Source organism: Calidris pugnax, unplaced genomic scaffold (genome assembly GCF_001431845.1).
Source record: "Calidris pugnax isolate Ruff unplaced genomic scaffold, ASM143184v1 scaffold8, whole genome shotgun sequence".
Taxonomy (NCBI): Eukaryota; Metazoa; Chordata; class Aves; order Charadriiformes; family Scolopacidae; genus Calidris; species Calidris pugnax.
Window position 1 is genome coordinate 17160270 of NW_015090830.1, and position 24171 is coordinate 17184440.

Consider the following 24171-nt stretch of genomic DNA (forward strand, 5'->3'; position numbering starts at 1 on the left):
GGAAAGAGGTGAGTTTGTAAACGAGATACCATTGTCTCAGTTCTGTTTTCTTTTTTGGCAACAGGTTCATCTTATGAATCCTGATTACGTTCCCAAACCATGCTGTGCACCTACCAAACTAAATGCCATATCTGTTCTTTATTTCGATGATAATTCTAACGTAATCTTGAAGAAATACAGGAATATGGTAGTAAGAGCTTGTGGCTGTCACTGACAAACAGTCTTCACACAGACTCTGTGATGCTACCATGAACTTCCAGACTACCTTCCACGCTTTCATGAACTACCTGACCTTGGAGAAATAAGGATAATTGATGAACCACCTTCCAGAACACCACGTATGTGCCTTGTGGGAGGGAGGAAGGGGTGTGGGGAGCACATGCTGGGGTGCAAGAAAAACCCCTGGACTTGACCTGTCACAGACTGACCCTATGCCCCAGTGGCTGCTCAGCTCTGCAGCAATATGTCCACACACACTTTATTTAGCTGGGATGGTCTTAATCTCACACAGCGGCTTGGCCTAGCAGTTGCTTGGATGTGTGCTACAGGTTTACCAACGGGGCACCCAAAACAAGTGGGGTTTTCTTTGTAGGGGCACGGGGAAGATGAAGGGAGACACAGGGAAACTAAAGGAAGTGGTGTTAGTATTTCAGACTTCAAGCATACATCTTGTACAAAGAAATAAAAATTCCTAAGGTTTGGAATTGCCTTTTGTCTAGAAGGCCCAGTTACTCCACCTAAACTGTTAGTCTCTGCCTGAAATCTGTCATGACAGTAAGTATCTTAAATTGTGCCAAAGCAAGTCTTCAGGTCTCTTATTCTGCAAGCACAGTTTAAGTCTGGTCCTGCAGGCCTCAGCTGGCTCGGCCCAACCCTGTGTTAGAAAGAGGAGCGTGAGCTCAGACCCTGGCTGGTCTTTCCTGTTCACTATCTGACAGAGCAATAGAACTTTATACACTTGTTCTTATGCAACTTCCTTCCACTCCCCACGCGGAGCTGCCTCATCTACCCAGGAAGGAATTTGGGCTGCTTCTACAGCTGCAATCCAAGACGTAAAAGTTTAGGGGCCATTCATTCTCTAGCTGGACCATTTATTTACAGGAAGACAGAATGTCAACAACATATGCAAGTCTTTGGCCAACCTTTCCCCTTCGACTCACGCAACTAACAAACTGGTATAAAGGATACATTCCCAGTGTAGCCACAGTTTGTCTAACAGAAGCTAAATAGCAAATTGTTTTGGTCAATATTAAACTTGTATTAAATGCACTTACCTCTCATTCTTGCATTTAAAAGGCTTCTTGTAAATACAAGCTATAATTTATTGCACTTGTCACTGTATATTCATTGTGCTGTATCATTTATAGAAAGACTGCTTTTTTAAAAAGTTTTTATTTAGAAAAATCTCAGTGTAAACAATTGTACCACTTTGATTTTATACAAGAAACTCATGAGATTGTGCTTCACTAGAAAGTTGTTAAAAACATGGTAATAAAGGCTTCCTTTAAGGCAGAAGTATATACATTGATCTAATACATCTGCCAGTACAACACTTAGCTTTCACTGTGGCTTTTTCACCCTTACATATTTCTAGATTGAACAGAATCAAAAGCTCTTGCTAGACAGTGAAGTGAAGTACCAGGAGAAATTCACTGATTTAAAAGTTCGTTGCTGTTTTGTCTTTTTAAAAAAAAAACAAAACAAAACAAACCACACAAACAACAACCTACTCCATATGATGGACAAAAATCAGCATCTTGACAGATTACTCAAATTAGCCTGTAGCCATTCTCATTCCATGAGTTTCTGTGCACACGAGATGGCAGAGTTCAGTCCTTGGTTTGCTGTTGTCTTTGTATCCTGACAGTCTCTGGAGTGTAAATTCTTTGGCTTTCAGTTATGTCTAACGTGGAACACTTTATGCACCAAAGAATAGATCCGTATTATAATCCATGGCACCACAGAGCGCATGGTCCTGGCATTCAAACTTATCAACACTTACAGCTTGGAAAAAGGTTAAGGCTCAAGAAGAGTGGGGAACTATTTCACACTACCGTAGAACAGCTGAGGGGAAAAAAAAAAATTAAGCATTGTACTACTTGTTATTCTCTAAGCACTCTGAGTAAGGAGCAGGTCAGCACAAAGTCTGGATTCAGGGGAGGGTAGGAAATGCATGTCATCAGCTCTTAAGTCTAACTGATCATTTAATATTAACGGAGCAGGTATAATCGCGCCTGTTCACTTGGGCTCTATAGAAGTAGAGCAGTTACTCCCTGGAGCTGGACGGAAGCAGCCCGTGAAAATCCACCTGACACACGTACACTATGGCATCAATAATGTTCAGGCACGTGTTACAGTACCATCACTTGAATTATGGCTAGACCTCCCACGCTGAGAGGATTAACAGGAAACAACCAGCTCACGGTGGCTTGGTATCTTCCAAAGGTGTGTGTGTTTTCAACCTCCTGTGACTTTCCATTTCTTAACCAACAGCTATATTAAGCCAAATAGGGTTTCAAGTACAGTTGTAGAGGCAAAAGTGACTCAACACAGCTGTAAGCTTTTACCTTTCTAGTAATGGTAGGCAGTTTGCAAGGATTGCACTTTAAGCAAATCTAACCTGAAGACAAAAATACTCTACTGGTGCCCTTAAGTTGGTTTTCTTAATGTATTTTAGTCTCAAAGGAAACCATTTACACTTCATTGTGGAAACGCAGAAATGCAGTAATGCCACCAATGCTGAAAATACTCTCAGTTTGCACAGTAACTACTTGTTAGTTTTCCTTCGCACACAGGGTAGCGAGCTTTTAACACACACACCAAGGGAAGATACCAATGTTTAGTACATTCAATTTCCTAAAAACAAACAAACAAAAAAATGCCCCAATCCCCACCCACACCCCCAAATACGCTATTTGAAAATTAGCAATGATTGAAATCCCTCAGCTACTGTACAAAGCCAGCCAGGGACGGAGCATCCAGACTTTTATTACAATTCATCCCTTGCCTGACGCAGGACAAAGCTGTGCAGTGACTCAAGGTCTCTCGTTCCATTGTGCTCACTCACTTTCTTTCCACCTCGGAAAAGCAGAAGTGTAGGATAACCTCGTACCTTCAAAAGACACACACACACACAGAAGAAAAACTTGTTACTAATGTCAAAACTCGTGGGTATCCTTTGCTTGTATTTACCTGCCTCTGAAAAGCCACCAAAGCCCTCTAAAACAGTAAACCATTTTAATTTAAAAAAAAACAAACCCAAACACTGCACTAGAACCTTCCAAAGCCAACCTGCAATTTCTGAACATTTGTAAGAGACTGGGATAATACATGTTCCTCTAGGTTCCTCCATCAGCAGGTGGGAATGGCAACTCCAGCACTGCCTTTGGTTGTCTGCCTACCAGCACCAAAACATACCTATCTTTTTTCCCTCTAGGAACATAACTTGCATCAGCTACCACAAGACTGTTTTGGGGCTTTCACAGAGGGAGGCTTCTTAAATTAGGGACTTCTTCAATTTTATCCAATAATGAGAATGGCCAAGTCTGAACAAACAGTCCAGGAAAGAAACAGTGTCACCAGGTGCTGCTTTGAACTACCTCTTTTTTTTTTTTTTTTTTGGCTAATGGAGAACACAGCTGCGCTGTCACCAGGCTCCCGCAATGCAGCAGCCAGCTCAGCTGCACGCTGGAGCCTCCAACATTTGGTACACAACACTGTCCTGTTCATCTCAGATCTTTCACACTTACAGAAAATCTGTTGCAGACGCTACGTTCCACAGTGCAGTCTACTTCTGCTATTTTGACATCAGTCAAACCTGGAAATTGCTCTTTGGCAAGGTTCTCCCAAGTTGGAGCCAAGTTCTTACAGTGACCACACCTAGAAACAAAAGAGAGAGATTTGTTTAGCAGATATACCAGTTTATCTCTACTGTCTTGCTGCTCTAAGTTTAACTAGCTGCCTTTCCTACCCCCTAATGATTTGGCCCTCCAGCTCCCTTGCACTATTATGTCAGTAAATGAGCTAAGAAAACGAGTGATTTTTATGTAAGTTAAGCACTGAAGTGGTTTCTGGCCTACGTTAGTCTCATCTGGAATGATACTCTGGATGTCAGTGCATTAACGTTTTACCCTACAGAGGAATATGAAGCCAAATAAAGATGAGCGCAAAGAATGTTTAAATGAAAAAAAAAAAGATTGCTTAGAAACAAAAATGTTTTAAGTGAGGCACAGAATGTCTATAGTACAAATTAGGTTTCCAGGTAGCACACACAAGGTACACTAAAGCTACATCGCCCAAGTTTAATTATTTAAATGAGATTTTAATTTCACTATTAAATTTCTTCCAGTTCGTAACTGTTTTCTTGCTGAATACAGCATCACCCAGTGCTGGAAACTCAATTTTAATAGAGGCATTTGTCAACACAGATTCTGTTTTTATGAGACACCCCAGTAGTTTAATGCACTTTTTCACCGAAGGAACTTTTTGAAGTTTAACCACTACCACTTTCAGTTAGATCCGCAATGGAATTGTTTAGTAGTCAATAAGCTTCACTTAGCAGATGGAAAAAAAATAATGATCAGGGCCTATTCTGATTTGTATTAAATAATCATTCCAGTTATATCATCAATAACACCAAAAAGTCTGTTTCTATTGTATTCCCATATGTCTCTCCAGTAACTTGAGAATGCGGTACACAGAGTACACACAGTGAAACACTAGTGTCAAGAGAGAAAACGATACTGTAAAATGGCAGGAACTGTAGTAAAGTATTAGTTTTGTTTATATTTTGAACTTGGCAAAGCCAAGTTCATAACTTGAACTTCTTATGCCTTCAAGAAGAATTCCCAAAGCACTTTAGACTTTAAAACTGCATTGCTCATTCTATTCTAACGCAGCTGCACCTTAATTGGGTTTTTAAAACAGTCCCATAATTGCCTCAAGGCTGGATCAGGACATTTACAAAAATATTGAGAGATGTCTCTGCAGAAGTTTTCTTAATACAAGCCAGTGTATAGTTAAACCACCTTGTTAATATACAGTAACAGTATAAAAGCATTTCTGACCGTGCACAAAAACTACTAGAACAGGATGATTTTATGCTTACTATGCAAGTTAACATTAATATTTATCCAAAACTAACTGAAAGACAGAAGTAGCAAGCAATATAATAGCATTTGCTGAGCTCTACATAAGCTAATCCGCTTGGAAAAGAAAAAGGTCATTTATATGCAGAGCACTACAACTGTATACATAAGCCTGACTTGCAGAGCTAAAGCTAGGATACCAGCTACATAAATATAGGAAGTATGTTCCTCAACGGTGGCTTTCTGAGCGTCGCAGCCAGGGAGCGCACACTTGTTGAAGAACTTGGCTCTCTGCATCCTGACCCACCATTCCTCAGCCTCCATCCAGCACTGATCCTACCTGTGGGATCCAGCAGCACCCCATGAGACCCTCATGAGATGAGGAGATGGTTGAAGTGCAGTATTATTAAGAAAAGTTAATTAAAAAGGGAGCATATCTTGATCTCAAACTTTCCCAGAAAAAGTTTCTCAGATAAGGAACTACTACCAAGGCCTAGGTTCATCAATCAGACTAGAAGGTGCAAGGTGTAAACTGAATTTACCAGCCAGTTGTGCTGGTGCTGTAGTAGCAGCACAGGCAGAGTCAATCTCAGTCCCTCAGAGTGCACAGAGAGGATGAAGGGAGCGAAGTGGAGCAGTGAATGTGAAGGTATTTGTGTGTGTATGGGCAGGGTATTTCTTAACACAGCGATGGCAGATACTTGCCCACATCCTAAAGCAGATCTTTCAAATGTAAGAGAGCATCGAAGCGGCTCTCAAGCAGCAAACCACACTGTGGTAAAAAAGGGTGACAACACTGGAAGAGACTGCATCACTGAGATTGCCTAAAATGAAACTTTCTCTGGTACGTCTTGCCTACACTAAGAAACACGTTCACGCTCACTAACAAAGTTAAGTGCAATAGTTTGATGCTCCTGAGCACATTTAAACACGGGTTGCATTTGCTTTTGTTGCTTTGTAGTGGTGACCTTTGATCACCACAAACAAAAAATCTTTTTATATTTTATATACTGCATTAATGGGATGGCTGGTGATGAAATCAGAGATGTGCTATCTTTCACACAGTGAAGTACAGCTTACCCCTACACTAAGCTTCCTTCTTTTGGCTAAGAGACTGGGCAATGGATGAAGAAAGATGGCACGCAAGTTTCATTAAATTCAATCCAGGCACAACTAAGATGAAATCTATAAACCAGAGAGAGGAATCTCAAACTTTCTTTATATCTCAGAAAGGGAACAGTAGGAAGTTGGGGAAAATATTTGTTCTGTGAGTTTGAAATACTGAGGTCTCACCCCAGCTGAGGTCCCAGGCTCTGCTGGATATGCCAGCAGTGGCAGATGCCAGACAGGACATAACTTTTTTTTCCTGTGCTTTCCATTGGGTGTCTACACCTACACCATCTGCACTGGACATTTCTACCTTGGGTCACGGTAAGAACATATTATATGGAATATACTGTTAAGAACATGTCAACACTGTCACTTGTGCAAATTACTTTTTTGTCAGTTATTTGAAGAGTAAGAGCTAATTATCCATAGTTCTACAGTCTGTACCAACTCCCAGGTGCTCAAATGAAGCTTCCAAGAGAGGCTGGTTGTGGCATGAGAGGACCCAAGGCCAGCATGTTTTCTTTTCTCAACACTAGTGATAGATGCCCCTCACCTTACCCTAATCACGGGGCAGGAGCATGCCAAACCTGCAAAGAAAGCTTCACTCTCCTTGTTCCCTGGTGCTACCTGGAGGCTGACACAGCTACGTTTCTCTGTCAGCCTTTCCACAGACAGGCATCCCAAGAAAGCTAACACAGATCGAGCGTTTTTGCTGTAACTCTTGCCAACACACACATTCTTCGTTCAGTTAATTCACGTTTTAGATCCAGACAACACATACAGTCCCACACACAGCTGAAAGACCACCAGCAACTAATGCACCCACAGCTCAGCCCAGCAATAATCCTGAACAGCCACAGGTGTGAACTTCTTACCATGGAGCATAGAATTTAATGAAGGTGATCCCCCTAGCAATGGTTGCATCGAAGTCTTTTTCAGAGAGAGAGAGCACTGCAGCCTGTTCAAAAAAAAAAAAAAAAAAAAAAAAGGTGTTAAAGTTGAGTACTTTACATACTACTGAGTAACCTTGAGTAACATGCTCTTTTTGGAAATAAGTACCAACTGCAGCAAGAGCACTGCACCCTATTAAAAAAAAAAAAAAAAAAAAAGAGACAAAGCTTTTTGTATATATATAACATCAGGCAAATGAGCTTTTAGCTACCTGAAAGGGAAACTCAAACTGGAAAAGATAATGTTATTGATAATATAAACAAAAGTAGCAGCAGCACACCTCGCTTTTACCCCTCAGCTGCTTTCCTCCCCTACAGAGATGTAGAGAAATGCGTATTTCATGCTTAATCTCATCCATTATTGGAGAAACAAAACATCCTTACTTTCAGGGGATTTGCTGTATCCAAGTTTTCAGTTGTTCGGGGAAAAAAAAAAAAAAAAAAAAGACCTTCATTGTAATACAGTGTAATCCAGTGTCATGCAAACGTTTCGAGGAACAGCCCTGAGAGGAGCTGGCTTAAGGCACGTAATGGCCATCTGAGAGTTTAATGAGGTATTCCAGGCACACCAGTGGTGTCCTGACAGCTGTTCTCCCTCTGCTACATCCACGCGTTACATACGCAGAAAAATCTGTTACCAGAAACATGCATTTGCCTGTCAGGGGGACATCACCACGCTACACACGAACGGACACCAGGAAGAATTTTTACTCCTGATAACATCAGAAGCAACGGCGTGGGAGGATAGCACATTGCCTACACACAGTCTCATATGAAGCGTAACAAACTTCATTTTTTGTGTGACAACCTTAAAAAAAAATAAAATAAAATCTCATGCCTATAAAAGCTTCAAATTTAAATGAAAAGAACAAGAGTGCAATTGACAGCATTACCAATTCTACTTTAAATGCAGTGTCTTATGAAGAGAAGCCAAGCAGAAACTTGCAATTAAAAATTATCCAGTACCTTTAAACATTTCTGTAAATAACTGCTACTTCATGCATTTATTTCATTAAGTTGAAGTGCTATTACTTCTGAAGAATTACTTAGAAATTATAAATTATACTTTCTAATTATTAAATAATTGTGAATAATTAAATGAAGAAAAAACGAGCAGTAAACACGTATTCTTCTATTCTGAATTTCCTAAATGGCTATCTAAAACAGATGTTCCAAACATCATTTGCCATCTAAGATACCAAATCTGAAAACCCCAGAAATAACTTCCCCACGATCCACACAGTAAAACTAATTTTAAAAATCTATAGATTACTATCAGAATAGCAATGCGAACTATAGAACCACAAACATAAATTTAGTATCAATAGCTCAACTTTAGCTTGTTTCTTAAGAAAAGACATCTTATGCAATCACATAATCTCAGCATCTGGTGGTTACTCTACCTTAATCCATCTGCTAAAGTTACTCAAAAATGATCCAACGTCTGGCAGGAGAGAAGTCTCACAGACATAAAAGTAAAGCTTTTGTGAAAGGGCTGGCAAGTACTTGGCCCACATCAGACACGGGGGAATCCACGGAGGGGCTCAACACCGGGGCGCAAATTTGGAGTGGGAACTTAGTGCTTTTACTGCCTGTTGTACCAGCTGGGGGCTGCTGATGGAAAAGGCAGTCAGTGTTCGCTGGCCACGTGGGCTAGTTAGTCCCTGGTTTCAAAATTCATGAGAACAGAACCAGAACAAAGGTGTGCAAAGATGAGCGACCAAGAAACGGTGACGTACAAAGCTGCGATGTAAAGTTACAGAGACAAGTTGAGCCCTACACTGTGTCTGCTATTATTCGGCAAGAAAATTCCCCCACAATCCCTGCCTGTTTGTATGGGAGCTGCTGCATGAGGGCATACGTGGGAATTTGCATCACATGTGGTCTGTGTTATTTCTATAAAAATAGAAAGACAACTAATTAATTTCTGCACTGTACTAACACCAGCTTGTTAGGATCTTCCAAATGAGGTCAGTTTTAAAAAAAAATAAAGTCTAAAGGGGTACGAAAATTGCAAAGCTTTGTTGTCTATAATGTTTGGCAAGTCACTTCATGCAAGATGAGTAATGCTGTTGGAAAAGTCAACTGGGAAAGGCAATACTCTCCTGTGAGAAGCTCCATATAAACTGTATTTATATTAATAATACCGATGCTTTTTAATTACGTAAGTTCATTCTACATCACAAGGGAGGGTAGATCACCGCTCCTCATTTCCTAGGCAGAAGTATGTTTTCCACATTTCATGAAAAAGCATGCTTGAAAACAATCCCTAATACCAAAGTGATTAAAAAAGACAGAAAACTAGATTACGTGAAGTACAACTACGCAAAGGTGAAAAAGCTATTCCTGCCAATTCCTTGGCAACATTCATAACCCCTGTGGCTCCTAGGACCAGGATCAGAATGAGCCTCCAAACCCGAGGACTTCTCTTGTCACAGGACACAGTTAGATCAGTATTTGTAATCTTTGCTGTTTGTTGTTTCTGCAGCCAGTCTGTAAGAAAGGGACCCTGCCTTTTTGTAGGGGCTTAGCAGCGTGTGCCATCCTCCTGGGGTCACACGACAATCTTACAAGAAATGTTCATCTCCACAGCAGTGACATACACTGTCACACACACTGAGGTGCCAGCAATTCCGCAGACCAAAAAAGATCACATTTATGCCACTCTATGTGTAAACAACTTATTCCAACCATTAAAAAAAAGGAGTCAGATATTTTTTTCCTTCTCCAATTCATCAGGTTAGTAAAAGCATCACTGGGATTTATGGCCTGATTCCCCTCATTAATTCCTAAAAAAATAACCAGGAAAGTATTTGGTACAGTTTACACCTAGAAATTGTCCAGCTATCAGAGAGAGAGAGACACACAGGGAGGACTCAGAGCAGCTGGTGAAACAGTTCAAACACTTTCAACACCGCGGCAGAGGGCAGGAGCACTCACCTCAACACGGGGGGGTTCTGCGGGGGGCTGTGGAGCTTCGGTGGGTTTATCTGCTGGTGGCTCTTTCCCAGAGCTCTGTAGTTGGGAATCCACATATTCCTTTAAGGAATCAAAGTCCCTCTTTCCTTTGTACTGGTCACCCTACAATTATCAAATAGTTTGTATGAGTGTGTATATGCAGTTAATCTAGCAAATAAATAATTAGCAAATAAATGATTACCAGAAAAACATAAGACTGCCAAGTGTAAGCATATTCATAATAAATATGATTATCTAGTCGTAGTTTGTATGCAGTTAATCTAGCAAATAAATAATTAGCAAATAAATGATTACCAGAAAAACATAAGACTGCCAAGTGTAAGCATATTCATAATAAATATGATTATCTAGTCTTTAAACCTCTCCATGGCATTCCATTCACTCCCATGTCTACAGTATTTGCCATAGATTCTTCTGTACCAAACAGGAATAATAATTTCCTTGAAATGAAAGGTATTTTAGAAGCGTAGAAGCAAATTTTAGAAGCTTTTCCACTTTGACCTTCATCTCTCACTCCAGTCAGCATTTTCAAGGTTCTAGTTTTTTGAACCTAAAGCTACTTCAAGGAACAATAAACTACCCATCGCTGTTTGGTGGTGGTCCCTGTTGCCATGAGAACTCTGGCCAGTGCTTTGACAGGGCTGAAAGGCTTGACCTGCACGTCACCTGACCACACAGTCGCTCCTCTGGCCCACACACTTGTCACACAGCCTCAGAAAACCCGAACAGTAAGACAATGCTCTCTGGGTTCACCTGGGAGCACGGGACACTGTCCTGCCTGACATCCTGGTCTCTAAACTGGAGAGACCTGGATTTGACGGGTGGACCACTCAGTGGATCAGTAACTGCGTAGATGGCTGCACTCAAAGGGTTGCAGTCACAGTAACCGGGTAGATGGCTGCACTCAAAGGGTTGCAGTCAACAGCTCAATGTCTAAGCGGAAACCAGTGATAAGTGGCATTCCTCAGGGGTCAGTACTGGGACCAGTGCTGCTCAACACCTTTGTTGGAGATATTGCCAGTGGGATTGAATGCACCCTCAGCACATTTGCCAATGACACCAAGCTGTGTGGTGAGGTCAACACCTGGATAGGCTTGAGAAGTTGGCCCGTGTGAACCTTATGAAGTTCAACCAAGCCAAGTACAAGGTCTTGAGAAGCTGGCCCGTGTGAACCTTATGAAGTTCAACCAAGCCAAGTACAAGGTCTGGCACCTGGGTCTCAGCAATCCCAGGCACAAATACAGGTTGGGCAGAGACTGGATTGAGAGCAGCTCTGCATAAATATAGATTGGGCAGAGACTGGATTGAGAGCAGCCCTGAGGAGAAGGACTGGGGGGTGTTGGGCTGCATCAAAAGAAGTGTGGCCAGCAGGTCCAGGGAGGTGATTCTGCCCCTCTACTCTGCTCTTGTGAGACCCCACCTGGAGTACTGTGTCTAGCTCTGGAGTCCTCAGCACAGGAAGGACCATGGACCTGTTGGAATGAGTCCAGCAGAGGGCCATGAAGACGATCAGAGGGCTGGAGCACCTCTCCTATGAGGACAGGCTGAGAGAGTTGGGGTTGTTCAGCCTGGAGAAGAGAAGAGAGAGCCTTCCAATACCTAAAAGGGGTCTACAGGAGAGATGGGGAAGGACTTTTTATCAGGGAGTAGAGCGATAGGACAAGGGTAGCAGTTTTAAACTGAAAGAGGGAAGATTTAGATTAGACATTAGGAAGAAATTCTTTACTGTGAGGGTGATGAGACATGAACAGGTTGCCCAGAGAAGTTGTGGATGCCCCATCCCTGGAAGCGTTCAAGGCCAGGCTGGATGGGGCTTTGAGTAACCTGGTCTAATGGCAAGTGTCCCTGCCCACATCATTGGGGTTGGAACTAGATGATCTTTAGGGTCCCTTCCAACCCAAACCATTCTACGACTCTATGACAACAGTTGCCTGCTATGGGGCAAGCACTTCCAGCAACAGCACCACTCTCACCAAAATGAAGTCACATTTTTGAACCTGCACATAAAGCCCTCAACCAGCTAGATCTTCAAAGAGACACACTTTGCCTTAGATGCTTCCCCATATCTCAGGTACTTTCACAACTCAAGAGTACAAGAAATCAGAGTATCTCTGACAGGTTTCTAGTCTCAAATCTACTGTTGGCCATCTCCAAGCTGGCTCTTGCACGATTGAAAATTAGTACTAATTTGTCTGTTCAGAAGAGAGGTCATCAGTTCAAGATACTACATAGCCATTTTGGATAGAATTCTTGCATTTCGGTCCCATGAGGTGTGGGCTACAAGAAGGATCTCCTCTCACAGATGAGGAATATTCTTCAAGAAACAGCATACAATCTTCCATACATTGGAAGGAAGAACAGACACCTCTTCAACTATTTCCTGTATCTTTGGAACTCTTTCTACACGTTGTCCTTCTTTTGTCATTGATAATGTTAATTGTAACTACAGCCACTTTCCCCATACTGGATCTACATCACAAAGCAATTAATCCAAGATGATGCAAGGAGCCTGACCTGCTTGTTTGTAACCATTTCAGCAGGGCAGGGGCAGTGCCTGTTTGTTCCTCCCAGAATTTGTGGTGCATCTAACCAAGAGGGATGGCATGATGCCAGACTTCAGTTATGACAAAGAGGATGATGGTATTACGGACAACAAGGCTGGATGGAAGAAGCAGTTCTCGTTCTCCTTCTCCTTCCCCCGCTTACTGAACAGTATAATAGCAAGCCAGAGAGGTTTCCAGGAATTTCTGGATCAGATTATTGGAAAGTTGTTGGGAATGTTTTGTGTTTTTTTTAAATATATTGTATCAGCCCACAAAGGAACATGCGATTCTGGTGGCAGTACGCCACCAGGGAATACCACACTGCCAATGGAGAAAGGCCAGTTTGATGTCAACAGAAATACATTGTTCAGACTAATGGCTGGGATTCAGCTTTACCAAATACAACAGCAGTGATCTGACTTTTTCTTTCACCACACTCTTGAGTCAAATAACTCCAAGCAACTCAAACTTCAATAATTACAAAGGGTCAAAAAAAAAAATACAAAAAAAAAATAATAATTGATCTGGCTTGTTGAGAAAAAACACAGCTAACTTTTCTAGATCAAGACAGTATGTTTCTGGCAAGGTAACTTGCCATCTGTAGCTATCTGAAAAATAAAACTAAAGCAGGTGGAAGCTATTCTGCAGAAACAGCAGAACACTTCCTATTCTTTTGACTCACACCATATAGAGACAAAAGTTTAATTAACTGAAAACACCTCTAACCTTGGACATGTCACCATGTTTGACTTGAGCACTCCCTCGGCTTCCAATTCTGCTTCTGATGTGCCAGACACTGCTGCTTGAGCAGGAGCAAGGCCATGTATTTCTTGTGTGAATTGGGTTGGGATTCAAAAATCCAGGTGCTGCTTAATTTAAATTCTCTGAAGTGTCTGATATCAAGCCTCACATACACTGGTATGTACTTATGGTCACTTTTTATTTGAATTGCCAGAAAACTGCCCAAAGTGACAGCTACTAAACAGAACTGAGTAGCAAAACTTAAATCTCTGATAATGTAGATGTTCTAAAAGGAATGCAAGATGGATGGGGCAACCTCTCTCCCTCCCCTGCCCCAAAACTGAGTGGGTAAAAGCTGAAAGGAATCCTGGGTTCTCTATTTGCAGACCTATTTTTAATATCCATTTAATACATTTAATTTATCTTGAAAGTGTGAAACATATGATAAGTAACACTACTATTTATAATTTTTATTTGCTACTGTTCATATACACGGTATTTATAAATATTTTACTTCTTCATAACTTCAGAAAACTATAATTCTTTGAATTGCTACAAGGAAATATGGGCCCACAGGACTCTCACTCAGTGTCATATGAAGTGTTCAGTTTTATAAGAAGGAAAACTTTCATCACCGAGACATCACTCAGCAGATGGGCACCACCTACAGATGAGAACCTTCTGATACACATTGTGAAATTACATACTTTTTTATTATTATTTTCATTTCGTTCATGTTTTTGTGTTCCATAGAAGGTAAGGTATTAAGATAAAGTAACCTTAGAATTTTCTCACCCAGTAGCATAATTGGAGATACTGCTTATGGATTTATGAACATCACACCAGGTATTTACAGAGCACAAAGAGCAAAAAATTTTATCTGTGGTGAATCTTTTTCCCCTGGGATACAAGCATAGTCCAAGTGTTATCCAGAAAAAAACCAGTATTATCTTTTACTGAGCTTGCAGACTCACCTTTTCACCGTTCCTAAACCAGAGGAGTGTGGGATAGCCACGAACTTGGTTTTCAGAGCAGACTTCGTAATGTTGGGTACAGTCAACCTACATTTTGAAAAAAAATATAAACCATTCAGTGCATAAAATAAACACATAACAAGCATCATAGCCTCTCGTATGTTTAAAATCTCAGAAAAACACAGGAACAAGCAATACATGGCTTGGCAAAACTTGGTACCAACTACTGTCTTAAGAATGATAATGTCTGCCTTCCAAACAGTGGTTTGATTGTATAACTGGGAGGCTGGGTGTTTGACTTTTCATTTTTTTTTAGGAGGGATCAGGGAGGAAGGATAGAAGGTAGTAGCAGCAGTTACAACAAACAATGGAGACATAATTAAATATTTCAATTAAAAAGTACTTGGTATTCTTAGTGAATAAAATCACTGTATGGACAGTAAGACACAAAATGCTAATGTGAGGGAGCTTTAAAGTGAAGATATATTGGCTCTTTAATTTTTTTAATCACTGCATCACTCTTTAAAGACTTCAGAAGACATGTCAACAGCTAGCAGGTTCACTTTACTCCAAGAGAAGTTCTAAGTGCATAGCAACATTCAATTCTAATATGTTGTAAACCAATCTGTAAATGTATTAGTTTATGATCTTTTTATTGAAGGAGAAAAAAACCAAACCACACCTAACTTAAGCTTTGCAGCCTTTGCTTGACACAGCACTTGGGTTTTGAATTTTACATTAGAAACACTTTGCACCAGATCAATGAAGATCAATTCTAAAGATTAAACAGCATCCTGCCAGTAGGTATCATTGCTGTTAAAACACTATTCCCCTGGATTACATGAAAGTCATGGTTCAACCTTCTTAGAAACAGTTGTTTCCTGTTTACTTACAGACTTACAATCTTAGCCAAGACATGTTACAAATAGTTTCAAAAGGTATACAGTTAAACAAAATTGACTAGGCATCAAGACAAATAGCAACTATCAACAATAGTAACTACAAACACAACAGACAGCTGAATAAAACAAATTTCAGAAATTTTTATTTTTCAATTTACTTTTCTCTAGGCACCAGCAAACGGTAGCTTCAAGAAGATACTCAAGCTAAACAAAGATTTTATCAGACAGCAAGCGAGGTTCTCAAAAAGTCAATCAGCAGATGCAACATTTGGTACAGACAGCATCAAAGGAGCAATAGCCTCTAATATTTTATTCTCAGGGGGAATCTAATTATATAATTTTGAGACACGGTGGATATATGTCCTCTCTAAAGTTCCACTATGCTGACCTGTTCTGTACATCTACAGCGTACCTGAACTAGCAGATTTTCATTCAAAAGCATTAAAAATAATTTAAAAAAAAAAAACAACAACTCATCATGCCTAGTAAAAGCTGAGAGTGCAGTGAGGACAGGGGCAGGGCAGAGCAGCTGGGGTTTTGTCCCTCTGCAGGACAGACAACACGGCTAACTGTTACGCAGTCTTTCAGACCAGCAGAACCACTCTGAAAGCTAAAGCACATGGAAGTTGAGTCCAGTCAGTTTTTCACCTTTGGGATTCACATCATGAGCCACCTGGACTTAGGTATGGGTCAGCAAATAAAGCCAATAAGTGCAATTGCCAGACCACCTCCATACCTCTGCAAGGAAGTCACTCCATGTACAAGTAACAAGCTCCCATGGTAAATACACCACAGAACCTGGTTATCAACCCTAAGGGAAATAGTAAAGCAGGACAAGATATCAGTTTTTAAGGTGGAAGACCCCCTGAAACCTTTATAAAGTTCTATGGGGGTCAAGAGGAACAAAAAAAAAAAAAAAAAAAAAAACCAAAAAATAGTTAATAAGGGGGAAAAAAAAAAAAAAAAAAAAAAAAAACAACCAAGAAATAGTTAATCAGGAGGAGCCCTGTATGTCTAAAGCTTGCTAAGGAATCCCTTGCTGGAAAGAGCAAATTAGAAGTCACTTTCCCACTTAAAATAAATTCTGGAGCCTATCAAGTTCTGACAAAGGGGAAGCATAATCAAAAACAAATCTCAAAATATTATTCCCTGCATCTGAAGTATTAGACTCATTTCCAGCTCTCTCTTGAAACACAGGGAGCTAGCTGCGTTTCTAACAAGTCCTTGCTTAAAATGAGGGAGTCCTGTCAACTCTGGCTGTGGGAGAAAAAATAACCATCTGAAAATTAAAATAGAAACTATTACTATAAAGGGATTTAAGAGCTGACAAACAAAACAATTGTTATTTGCAAATCACAGCACAAAAAGCATGACACTTGGCTGAAACATTCATTCACACAAAACACATTTTTCAGGCTAAGAGCACCTACCTTGCCAATCTTGACAGTTTCTGACTGCTCAAAGGCTTGAGCCAGCTGTTCCCAGGTTGGAGCCAAAGCCTTGCAATGACCACACCAAGGAGCAAAGAATTTGATAAAGTGATTACCTTTTAAGTCAAAGAAAAAGAAAAGAAAAAAAAGAAAAAATATTTAATTCATTTGGAATGAATTTGGCTGCAATTAAAGACTAGGTACTAATCTCAGACTGCAAATTTACAATGGTATTTCCTGAGTTAAAGATAGGAAACACTGTGAATAAAAGGCCAGGACAGAATACTTCAGCAATTAGGTTTTTAATACTGTATGCAGTCCCACAGTCTTGCCAATTTCCCTGAAAATCCAAACAGCTTTACAACTGCAAGCCAACAAGTAAGATATTAAACCTGATATTTTTAACCTAACTGTTTGCTACAATTTCTAATTCTACCATGTCAATCGCCATATTACAGAGTAGAAAGAACCACCAAGGAGCGTGTATTTATAACAGCATAAATGAGAGTAAGTATTAGACTTCAACTCAAACATTTCTCAGGAAGCATCACTGCATTAAGCCCATGAACTACCTAAATATTTTTATTCAGCTTTCCACTCTTTTTTAGCCCCACTCTTTGTATTTTCATGTCAACTGTTCAGAAATCGCTGCCTTTAGTAGATTTTTGCAGTGTTTTATAGAGAGTCTCTGTACTATCTCCTACTAATATTTAGTTTAAAAAGTATAATCTTAATTGCAGTACCAGAATATGTAATTTCCATCAATTAAGATTATTATTAATTCAAGATGCCACACACTTTTGCACACATCAAGGCAATGCTCTGTTAATATGAAATAAAAATGAACTTAATTAAAACAAGGGAAAAAAATCAAATTAATTTAAAGGAAATGCTAGCAACTGGAGAAAAGCTCTTTTAAAGAGAATTATTCATAATCCTTTGAAGACTGCTTTGGGGCTGGTATTACTAGAATTCATTTCTAGTTTGAGGGCTTGTTCACAAAAGGAGGTCAGAGGAAATATGTCACAAAATAACTAGAAACTGCAAACTGCAGCAGCAGTGTACTCTAACTCGCCTGGTCTGCACATGGAAGACTTTCAAACTGATGGACACGCTTTGCTTTGGTCAAGTAAACTGCAAACTGAAACTTCTCATGAGTAAATAGGAACACTAGTCAAAATAAGCTATTCTACACCATGTGCTCTGATATACTCTCCTCCCCGCCAGAAAAAAAAAATAAAATTCTTTTTGCCTTAGAGCACCAAAAAGGTAAAGGGAGACTTTTTAAGAACAAATCTCAGCCTTCCAGCTGCAACTGCTAAACCTCCTAAATTTAAGCACTGAACTCCTTGTAACTGAATTGAGAGGACAACAGCTCAACCATCGGGTATGACCATGAGAACGTCCCCTAGGAATGCCAGTTGATACAAAATAAAAATATTAAAACATTTACATATACATTAAACTTAACTATCTTCTCAAACTGTAAAGTTGTTTCGTGCTTAGCATCTCCCTGATGTCTTAGAGAATCCACGAAGAATTTTGATGTATTTCTGTGTTAAGCCACACAGGCTGGGAAATTTTAAGTTAGCTGCAGAAAAAAAATCTTTTACACTTGAAAATATTTCTAATGAGTTAACGGTTACTTTAAGAAGCTCTTGCATTTGCCTCACTGATGGTACCACATAGACACAGACAGTTGATGTAATCTGGCCTTTGTTTTTAAGAAAGGATGCTACAATGGTAGGATCATCTGTTATTAAGGCAGCCCAAAGTTTGTATTGTGAGATATTCCTCATTCCTCAAAGTCTAAAAACTCTACCATGTCAGGTATCACTCCTCCCATTAATTCTAAAGCTTTGAGACAAAATATTTTTTTTAAATGGCCAAACAGGTGAAGTGTTTTGCCCACATTAAATTCTGGAGGAAGGAAGCTAAACAATATCAAATAAAGGGCCAGACCAGAGTGGGATGGGGGCAGTAGGGAGGAGCAGGTGGATTACCCAGAACAGCAGCCTGGGTGTAAGAACAAGCCAGCATCTAGGGAAAGAGGAAAAGGGACTTGCAAAACCAGAAAGTGAGTGACAAGGCTGCGACTGAGCAAGGAACTCAGGGAGACAATTTAGTCGAGCAAGCCCCACCAGCTTATTCCATGTGATTAGGGGCCCCAGTTTTACTGCCTTTAAGAGGAGTGGTGCTCTGAAATTTTCTTATGGTGTGCAGTATGTAATTAAACTACTGCATTTTCACACAGTCTGTAGTTTCATCCTTTTTTTCACTAGGTATTACTGGAAAATAGAGGTGGGAAGGGGTACCTTGAAAACTAACATTTCTACTGCAGACTTCCCACTACTGATGTCTTCGTAAGAAAGCATCTCCTGCTTATGAAAAAATAGTTACCTTCTGCTATGTGCACCTTGAAATTGTTTGCTGAGAGTTCATACATTCCTTGCTTAGGTTCAGGGGCTTTTGGCGGTTCCACATCAGATTCTGAATCCTATTCATGAGAAAAATTAACTTTTACTTGTCTTGTACAGTAATTACATAAAATTGGATTGCATCACACCATGGCGTGGTGCTATCGTAAAACCTGTATACTCTGCCATTTTAAATTCCTAAAGCAGTGTTCTTATTTAGCTTGATTTAGGTATCTAATGTTTCCTAACAAACAACTACTTGAAAGCAAAATGTGAAAAAGACTACCACACAGAAAAGAACTATCACTGTCTTTGGAATAACAGAGTCTTTGGCCGTACTGTAGTGTAGTCACAGAGCGCAGTCATGCCATGGCATCCATCACATCACCATGTACTAAGAGACTTAGATTACACAACAGTTCCTCTACAGCATCACACATCAGCCACATCTGCCTTCGCACCAGTTTCAGTGGTCTTTGCATTACTTAAAAATAGCTAGTGAAAAAGCTATTTTCTGCTCCCCTAGTGCCGGAAAGAGGAACCTAATGGCTCCATGAAGGCAGCAATAATTGGAAAAGAGCAAATACCTTATAGGTATAACTTGCAGCAAACCCATTGCCAGTTCACCAAAAGCAAGTCACTACTTTCTAGAAACTAGGCTCAGAGCTGGAAAGATATTTATTTTTTTTTAAGAACCTCAAAGTAAATTTCTTAAAATAGTTCAGCATTTAATGTTTAATTATTAAAAAACACCACGTTTATTTAAATATAATCACGTTCTACCTGTGGTTCAGCAACCACTAAAGCTTTATCTTGATTAGAAGCAGCAATCACAAATTTAATTTTAGGCAAGGGTTGGGTTGGCTACTGTATGTAAGTGCTACACCTAAACTCAAGGGTTTTCCTTGTGATGGTACTGCCTTAACTAACCAATTATTTTAAACTCTTTCCTTAGGCTACAACATTATCAGATAATAACTGAGCTAAAGATGGCATCCATGTTTTAAGAGATAATTAAGCCCAACACAAATGCAATTTATAATGTATTATAGCTAAATTGCTTTTCTTATTCCAGCAACATATGGCCTACAGGTGTCAACTGAATTGACACTAAGAATTCTAAACCCCATCATTCTGTGATTCTGTAATTGTATCTAGAAATGTCAAAACGCTAAACGTTAAAAACTGCATTATGTACTGTAGTTTTAAATACAGGAAACAAAGGGCAGGTCACCGGATGACAGTTTTAATTACTATTCTGACTTATGTGGAAGCTGTTCCATATTGTTATTGCCACCTGTCTTTTCCTCTCAAGAGTCTACTTCCTCACGGAAAATGAAACCTAACTTATAGAAATGATAGCTAAGCAAGTCTGCAGAAGGGAATATTTCCTCATTTCCTTTTCACTTACAGATGGTTCCTCATTTAGTTTCTCCAACATCCAGTTTTCCAGAGCTTGGAAGTCCCTAGGGCCTTGGTATTTCAGAGGTTCTTGTCCCGGTTTAAGCAGCTTTAGGCTAAAGGATCAAAACGTAGAAAAGAGTGAGGCAAAAATTTTGACACAGGAAACATTCTTGGAAAGCCAACATGCTTTGTAATCCACAGCAATGCAACTCGGGCTGCAGTAACAGCTCTCTTGATTATTAACATCAGCATGAGGCATCTCCCTCAACTTAAAGAGTCATGGCTAGAACTTAGGAGCCTTTTCCATTCCCATGTAAGCTTTTAAAGAAGAGTTTTTAAATAGCAAAAAGAAACACCACGTTAAAAATCAACATAGCCCAATATCACTTCCATCAATAAGCAAGAGCAAATAAAACATTGCAGCGTTCAGTTCTAAGGTCAATCACTCATTATACCTATTAATCCTATTTCAGTTTGTCAAAAAGTATCGATTTTGTTTTGTTCACCTCTCTCCATCACCAAAGGAAAAATAGCCAATGCTAATTTTCCCAGCAATTTCTTTCTCACATTTTGTTCCCTGACTGCTCTTGGAATGTAGGACTTTTCACATGGTATTAAACTGATAAAAAACATGCTGAAACAAGTCAATAGGACAAGGAGATAAGCAACTGCTTGTAAGGCTTCAAGAGTTCACAATTATGACATTTCATAATTGTTATCAAAACTTTCCCATAAATTACCTAAAGTCTCTAGTGGTACACATTTAAGTTAAAATTGGAAATATATTCGGTAAAGGGGCAATACTGACTTCTGACCTAATCTTATTTTTTAAAGCAAATCATAGTTTCAGTTACTACTGTCACCTGGCCCTCAGTTCCCCTTGCCAAGTTGTCATTTAGTACTGCTTTTTCTTTCTCTTGAAATGTTTCTCTCTCTCTTCTTGTTCCACAGTTGGAAAAAAAGAACACATGAAAGTGTTGAAAAACCGCATAATGCAAATACATTCAAAAGAGATAAGAGCTCCCACTGTCTTTTCTATTTAAGGTATTCTTGAACATTCCTTGTGACGACAGAAAGTCAAAATTTTGGCAGGGGGAGGGGGAAGCAACTCATAATAAGAAGGAAACAATAAAAATGAAACAAAACCTCATGGCAATAATTCTGAAAAGTAACAGAAAAAAAAAGGTATCCGCTTAAACACCCAGCTGCTGCTTTATTTTCTTCAAACGAGGGTAAGTTTTCTCTAGTTCAACTGAGAGAGTATTTTGCAGCACCAAATAATCCTGTGACAACTGTACTGCAGAGCGCAGGGACCTGCTCAGCCAGTTTAACTCTCAGAGGGATGGAAAGGGGATGCAGCCCTTCCTTTGATGGGTGTTTGGAAAAGCAGTGCAGGCACCAGCACATCCTGGACTTGCGACAATCCCTCTGTGCCTGAGGAAGCTGTGAAATTTCCCTTGCTCTAGGTTTTTAAAAACAGGCCAGTTAAAAACCGACTCTGGAAAAAAAATGACAGGAAGAAAACTGATATAATTAATTCCCCTTCATCTCTATATTTCTATAACTAGCAGAACGCCTTATCATTTATATTTCTCAAGTAGATTAAAGCAAGTACTAACTATTCCTAGATATACAATGACCTTAAAGGGGGGAGTGGGAAGCAATTACACATTCATTCATTTTTTTTTTTCCCCTTATTCAAATTCCCTGTCATTCTCTCTATTTTACAAGGAACACCACCACAATATAATCTATTCAAATACACAAAGATGACAAATGCTCACTTTTGGGGATATTAAAATAGAGTTGCAATAGTCATTGTTTCTTGGTTTTTCTAGTGGAACTTAGCCACAAACTGCCCTTAAGGACAATTCCTATTTCAACAAGGACTTTGCTATTTATAACTCTCAACTTCTACTCAGTCACACTCATCTGTGTCCAAGTGGGTGCAGCCAGGAGCATATGTCAAGTTCAGGCTGCTGCTGGGGTCAGCAGTAACACTAGACAAAGCTAGCAAAGGGAAGGAAACTGAAAAATACAGGCTGTGGAAGGGCTACAGATTATTACATTCTCCACTTATCCCCACTAAGATGAGTAACTAGTAAAGCAGTTGAAAAAAACCCATATGCTTTTGCAAAGGGCTTTAAGGAAGACACAAGTGAAAAAAAATCCCTTTGCTCCCTTTTGGCATCTAAAAAGCGAGCACACTTATCTAACCCAAAAGCACTCTCCAGTCTGACCTCTCAATTGATACTCTAGATCATGTTCTGCCTACCAACGCTGAGGTAGCAAGGGATACATCCTTTGTAACAGCACAAGTTTAAGGTTATTAAACTCAAGATTAATTTCTCCTAGACCAATATAAGCAAAATTACCTAGAAAAAGTCTGTACAAGACCACCACTGCTATGCTAAGTGATACTATTAATTTATCTTTCTACGAGCAACAAGTTCACTCAAAAATTTAAGAGATCACCTATGCATTAATTATGAGTGGGTGCAATACAGTGATGAACCGTGACACATTATTTTTAAAAGTACTGTTACCAGAGAGCAGCTCTATCATGCATATCACAGCTGTACAATGTACTGTTGCTTGAGAAAGAGGTACTCTCAAAGAAAAGAAACAGACAATTTTGGGCTTCATTCAAACATCCAAGACATGAAATAGTTTCTTTTAAAAGAAAAAATTAATAAAAGAGTAACAGTAGTATGTATCACATGATACTTGGCAACGTGACAAAAAGGCCTAAAATGAATGCATGAGGTCCAAAGGACTACAAAGAAACCCACCAAAAAATATAGCTTAGAAGTTAGCTTCAACCAATTGGCAGAGGATTGTGGAAAACTAAAAAAAAATTAATGGGAACAGACATCCTTTTATACTTACGTAGGGTATCCTCGTACGCCAAATTCAGAGCACAGTGGAGTGTCTGTAGTACAATCCACTTTAACAACATAGACCTGTGGGTCTTCCATGTTGTTGTATTTATCTCCCAAGTCATTCCAAGTTGGCTGGAGACGCTGACAATGTCCACACCTGTGACAGAAGGAACAAGATATCTGCTTAATAGCTGCTCATGTTTAGAGGGGAATGAATCTACGGAAAAGACATACACAGGATGGTCAGAGATTTTGATAAATTTACAAATAGTTAAGTCAGAAAGCTTCCATACTCCAACACTGATACACTAAGCAACAGTGAATACCATTAAGTATTGTAGGATGCTGCAAACACACCTCATGTACAAATTGTCAAGAGATGAGAACTTCTTTCTACTATCTTTTTACATGACAAAGCCTACTGAATACCCCCAGAACTAAGTGAGGCTATTAAGAAAAGTACTCAGTCCCCCAGCTTTCTAGAAAAATCCTGTGAGGCTGTCTAGCTTTCTTCCTGCTCTAACGTTTCGAAATACTGTATATTTTAGCAGAAGGTAAGAAGATAGTGGTTTCTAGCCTCTTCATAAGGTCATTTGTGCTCGTGTGCATCACAGGAGTTGTAACTTCTGAGTCATAAAACACATCAGGACTGATTTCTGAACAGGGTTCTCAAAGTCCTCCCTTGCCACGATTTGCCCCAGCAGCACATTATCAACTAATTCTATCTGCATGTACACAGAAAACTGGCCTCA

At 39.7% G+C, this 24171-nt stretch overlaps 2 protein-coding genes across 2 annotated transcripts in view; one reads left to right on the top strand and one right to left on the bottom strand.

The window, feature by feature from the left end:
* Positions 1 to 1512, top strand: part of BMP6 (bone morphogenetic protein 6) — a gene marked incomplete at its 5' end in the record, with an annotated part of 94355 nt that extends 92843 nt beyond the window's left edge. The window contains one exon of the mRNA XM_014940881.1: positions 65 to 1512. Coding sequence (XP_014796367.1) covers positions 65 to 214 — 150 coding nt within the window. The remainder of the gene's footprint in view (positions 1 to 64) is intronic.
* TXNDC5 (thioredoxin domain containing 5 (endoplasmic reticulum)) lies at positions 1374 to 23576 on the bottom strand. Its single transcript, XM_014940879.1, has 9 exons — positions 23427 to 23576; positions 20545 to 20650; positions 19117 to 19213; positions 16717 to 16832; positions 14385 to 14471; positions 10088 to 10228; positions 7073 to 7155; positions 3750 to 3879; positions 1374 to 3112 (listed from the first exon to the last, which is right to left on the bottom strand). Exons 1-9 carry the CDS (start codon positions 23513 to 23515, stop codon positions 2990 to 2992), a joined length of 972 nt encoding a protein of 323 aa, XP_014796365.1. The 5' UTR covers positions 23516 to 23576; the 3' UTR covers positions 1374 to 2989.
* Positions 23577 to 24171: the final 595 nt, after the last annotated feature.